The 5,826-nt window shown below is 33.8% G+C and overlaps 1 protein-coding gene across 1 annotated transcript in view; it reads right to left on the reverse strand.

Moving 5' to 3' along the window:
* Window positions 1-1,280: 1,280 nt before the first annotated feature.
* The window catches only part of LOC107662556 (semaphorin-5A-like), a gene marked incomplete at its 3' end in the record, with an annotated part of 88,021 nt that continues 83,475 nt past the window's right edge, over window positions 1,281-5,826 (reverse strand). The window contains exon 16 of the mRNA XM_016452620.1: window positions 1,281-1,506. Coding sequence (XP_016308106.1) covers window positions 1,281-1,506 — 226 coding nt within the window. The remainder of the gene's footprint in view (window positions 1,507-5,826) is intronic.

Below are 5,826 nucleotides of genomic sequence, written 5' to 3' on the forward strand. Positions count from 1 at the left end.
ACAAACGGAGGAAAATAGCGGAGTAAAAGTACCGATACATCACTTAAAATGTACTCAAGTAAAAGTAAAAGTACACAAGTTTTTAACTACTCAAAAAAGTACAATTACTGATAAAAACTACTTAATTACTGTAACGTGAGTATTTGTAATTCGTTACTTCACACCCCCGCCTGCCTGTATATGCACGTAAAGAATTATCTTATGCTCAAAAATACTGTATTTAATTGATCAAAAATGCTGTAAAAGCAGTAATATTGTGAAATGTATTGAAATGTAAAATAACATAGCCATAACAGTTTTAATAGCCATAACTCATAATACACACACATGCATAATGTTACAAAAGTATATATATACGTATGTTTGCATGTATATATATGTGTCTGTGTATACAAGCAACTCAACACACAATTAACATTTAAAAAAAAATCCTCATTGATTTCCTGTATTTCAGCTTTCAAACGGAAAAGCTGCATTTAAAAGCAACAGAAGACTTCCACAAACTAGCAAATTAAATTTTTCTGTGCTGCTCTGAATGTTTTTTTTTTTGTCATTTTAGCTCAGTCGCTCGTAAAACGAAATGGAAATTAGTGAGATGGAAAAGCAAAGAAAAATAGCCTAAAAGAGTTCTTGTCATTAGCTTTGTTTGTGGCATAGTGAATGTCTGTTGAAGATCAGAGCGTGACTGTAGAATATTAGTGTCTATAAACATCACTCAAAAACAAACTTTACTGTTACAGGGTTTTCACTGCATATATCTGTGTAATATCTCGGTGCCACTTTGACTCTCGTAGCTCGTCAGTTAACAGCTTGTTGTAACCACAGCTAGTTCACAGATGTGAAACCTAATGCAGGGAGGTAAATAAATAAAATTAAGTGCAAGTGTTGCACTTTGCCAGACAGGAAGACCCCCAACCACTGAGAGAAATCACATTCGCTGATTTGACTTCATTAGCATGTTCCTCGTGTCTCTCTGAGGCAGAATGCAGCCAAGAGCACTTGTGTTGGGTGAGACGACACTCCAAAAAATGATGTAGTGAGCCCACATTGATGAGAGAAAGAGAGAGAGAGTGAAAGAAAGAAAGAAAGAGAGAAGCACTGGAGCACATCATGTTGTCTTTCCACCGATGGACAAATAGATCAAGTGGCTTGCCTCAAAGTCACTATGGGCTCACTCCATCAAAGACACAGGGAGAAAAAGCAGGATGAGAGGAGAGAAAAGGAAAAAGCTGATTGACAAATGAAGAATCGCAGGGAAGAGAGACAGAATGAGATCTCACCGTCTGTGGAGCATCCCGTGGATCCGTCGCTGGAGCAGTACCTCATCTCAATCCGCTGTCTCCCTACTTCCAGCAGGCTGGGCTCCGGGACCCTCGCCTTACAGGTGTACCTGAACCGCTGCTCATAGTGGCCTCCATTGTCTGAGATATTCACCGGCATCCATGGGGTCCAGGGAGTGGTCTTCTTTAGATCCGGGCAAGGGAGGGTATTGCAGGACTGGAATTCCTGTACAAACCAGCAAAATATATAATTATACATTTTATTCTGTACATAATCAATCAATACAATATTATAATATTTCAGTAGCATTTCATATTGTCTATATTTCTGAATCATAAAATATAGAATTGATTATAGAATTATTATAGAAGTTGTTTTTTAAAATTATATAAAATCTATAATTATAAATGCTAATCTTTATAAATAATATGTTAGCATTACTTTGATTAAAAAACAGTAAAAACAGCAGTATTGTGAAATATTATTATAATTTTAAATTAATGCAATTACCATTCAGTATCACATGATCCTTCAGAAATCATTCTAATATGATTTCTGAAGGATATTATATTATACAAATAATATTATAGCAATTATTATTGGTTGTCAATAATCAATAATGGTTCTTATTCTTATCAATGCTGAAAACAGTTTTTGTTGCTTAATATTTTTGTGGAAATTATGATACATTTTATTTAATTTATTTATACTGTACATTTAATTCATTTCAATTGTAATTCAAAAGAACAATATTAAAATAAATCACACACACACACACACACACATTTATACATATATATATATATATACTGTATATATATAATTTTTTTTTGAAACATTTATGCTGAGAATAATCCTTGGTGATTTGTTGCCATTTTGCAGGCGCATATGAAATATTTGCATTGCGCTCTTTGCTGAACATGGCAAGTCGCAAACAAGTCAAGCAGAAAAGGTCATTGATCAAGTTTAATTTATGGCCCGTGAGGAGAAAAAGGCTCTGAAATATGACGGAATAAATAAGCAGCATATTTTACACAAGCTAAATGACATTTCGATTTGAATGGAAGCTCAAAGGACTGACAAAAAGACAAAAATGGTCACTGGCATGGGACAGTTCAAATGAGCGCTGTCTGTTCTAACATCTTGTCTGGTGGGGACTTGCGGCAAACCTCTTAAATTCTTGATCGTTTTATTGCATTTCTATAATTGATATGACATCTACACTGCCTGTATCCTTGATCTGTACCAGCAGTTATGAGCTTTCAATCCTTCGATTTATGATAATGTAGAGCGTCTTCTGATACCAATGTCTAGCACTTGAGGCAGTCAGATTCATGTCCTGACACCTTAATAAATTCGCCTGAAACAAGGAGCTATAGATTTCCTGTAAATCATATGTGTTCATTTGGTGAGTGGGGAGCTGTGTCCATTCTAGCTGCATTTATTTATGCTTAATAGACCTTGAATGACTGCCAGACCTTGGCAAAATAAGATAAAAGTCCTTTTTGTTCATCCGTCAGTCTGTCAGACGGAGGGAGAGCTGATGTGAAGCGCTCAGATGGCTGTCTACCTCACCTCCCCTCCCTCCACTCGTCTCTTCTCACCTCCATTCTCCCAAGGACGGGGAGCAGCCGAGGTTAAGATAGGGAAAAGTTTAGGCATTGTTTGCTGTGCGATCTGACCACCTGTTTTTGTTTTCACACTCTCTTTGTTAATATTTAATAGCGGTTTATAAATTTGATGAAATCAAATGAGCTGACTGAACACTTTTGACCTCACTGAGCATCAACACTTCAGCTAGAAAGGCTCTAACACAGAGATTTTTGCAGTCTGTTTTCTCTTAGACAAAGGAGGGTGTTGGGTGTTCGTGTTGTACTTGTGTGACTTCATAAATAGGTGCAGTTGTATTAGCCTATCATTATTTTTCTGATGAACTTTTAGAGGAAATGTTCATTTTGGTTATTTTATTTCTCCTAACCAACAACCGACTGTTGTTAAGCCATTATTAACTGACAAGATTATGTTAAATTACAATTAAATGAAATTTGAATTGATACATGGCTGTGACCCAATAAAAATACCTACATTTGTTTTCCTGGGATTAATTTTATAAACGCAAAAAGCAGCATACACAACAGAACGTGAGGATTCACATGGTCACATCACGCACCCGCAGCGCTTCTGCGAATGGAGAAAAACATAATAAAGCTATATATAAAAGAAATAAATAGGCCTATATGTGAAATATATTTTTATAAATAATAAATGAACAAAACGAAAGAAAAAAAACTGCAACAATTATCAGCCTAAATGCAAAAATTTCGGCTAATTTTTGTGATGCGCTCTTGAGAAAGCGGCATCCTGTTCGTTTCCTTTATTTTACAAAAGCACAATGTTTAGTTTTTATTGTGAATGTACACAAATAAAGGAATATTTAGAATAGTTTTGAATAATGTCTTACTCTCATATGACCACAAATGAAGGAGTATAGTAACAACGTGTCTACACCGGACGCGACATTTGCTGCGCTGCTCGCGTCCGGTCTAGACGGTGTAAGTTGTTTCCACTTTTATAAGGAAAAAAAAACAAGAGATCATGCCGGCACCTCACTTGCGCAGTTAAGCATTGCTAACTCTACAACACAGCCTGTTAATTGTCATAATAAAATACAGCCAGCCAAACATTGAAAACCATGCTATTTTAGTTCCCCTCACTCCACAACAAATACTTTAAATTTAATGGTAGAACAGAACTTAGAACAAAACAAGAATAAAAAAAATATAAAAAGCTACTAACAAGCCAAAATATATTAATTTAAAATGTTGTACTTCGCGTTCCAATATCCACGTAAAACAAAATGTGCTTGGCATAGTAATATCACGGGGGTACGGTGGTCACACTGAACGGCATGGACTACAGGCTATTTAAACTGAGCAGTGCAGTGTAAAAAATAACTTAAACGTAGGCTACTAAAGGAACATCAAATTAAGATAAGTATGTTTGAGAGGTAACTCATCTTTTTCTTACCAAATATAAAATAATTTTAGATGCAATTTAATAATATGAATATGATTTAATGTGCTTTTGAACTACAGGGAAACAGTGCTTTAATGTGAGCAACACCATGAACATGGCCACTGCCTATAGGCTATTTCTGCCATGTGACACCACATTTATTTGCCTTTAAAGCCCCTTTTCTCAACAAAAAGTGTTTCCAAATAATTTTTTGCGACATTTGAAATATCGATATAGAATTTATGCGCTAAAGTTAAACGGAAAAAGATAATGTCGACACATGATCAATTTTATCGATAAATGGCATTTCCATCAGCTATATCGGTAAAAAATTTGAAGCACTAAATATTTTTTCACAAAAACTTCTTGGATGGAAACCTGGCTACTGTGAAAGACAAATATGATGGGGAAAAAATTCAAAAGTTTTTAGCACATTACATTTATTTGAAATAAATGATATATAATTTATATTCACTTATGCGTGAGTATAAGTATTTAATAATTAATTAAATAAATGTAATGATTTAATGATAATTAGGCATTATTTATGCAATTTTAATGTTCTGTGTTGAATATAATAAAATATTTATTTCTTAAGCTCCTTTTTGTAATGTCTATTTGATGCTTTTATCTTTGAACACAATAATGAATTTATGAATCATGAAATATATAATTATATAATTTATATAAAATATATAATATTAAATGCTGTTCTTTATAAAGAATATGCAAGCATTAATTTGATTAAAAATACAGTAAAAACACCTATATTGTGAAATATTATTATAATTTAAAATTAATGCCATTACCCCAGTCTTCAGTGTCACATGATCCTTCAGAAATCATTCTAATATGCTGATTATTATAGCAATTTTTATTGGTTGTCAATGATCAATAATGGTTCTTATTATTATCAATGCTGAAAACAGTTTTTGTTGCTTCATATTTTTGGTGGACATAATTATACATTTTATTTTAATTCAATTTATTTAAAATGCAATTCAAAAGAACTGTAGTCAAATAAATTACATACATATATTTTTTTTAGTGTAATAGTGTATAAATAATTAAACTTCTAATATAATGATTAATTAAATAAATGTAATGATTTCATGATAGTCAGGCATTATTTATGCAATTGTAATGTTTTATGTTCTATGTTGATTTATATATATATATATATATATATTTCTGTCATGACAACTCTCAGAGGGATTGGCATAGTCAGAAATTCTGCTGCTGCAAATATAACATACATGAAATAACCCCCATATAGCATACATGAATCACCTCGTAGCAGATTTATACAGGTGGAGCTGGGGAAGGTGGAGGGTTTCTGATGCATGCTGCAAACTGCTATAGCAAGCACTAGTCATATATTTGAATGTTGAGCAGCAAGCTCATTGACTACCAATTGTTTGGAGCCAGACTCTGCATAGTAGTGTCGTGAGGTGGAGTCGCGGTATCAAACTCCCGCCCAAACTCCCGCAGACCCAATCAACCATAACGACACGCCCTGTTTTTATAGCA

This window comes from Sinocyclocheilus anshuiensis, unplaced genomic scaffold, assembly GCF_001515605.1.
Source record: "Sinocyclocheilus anshuiensis isolate Anshui unplaced genomic scaffold, SAMN03320099.WGS_v1.1 scaffold1197, whole genome shotgun sequence".
Taxonomy (NCBI): Eukaryota; Metazoa; Chordata; class Actinopteri; order Cypriniformes; family Cyprinidae; genus Sinocyclocheilus; species Sinocyclocheilus anshuiensis.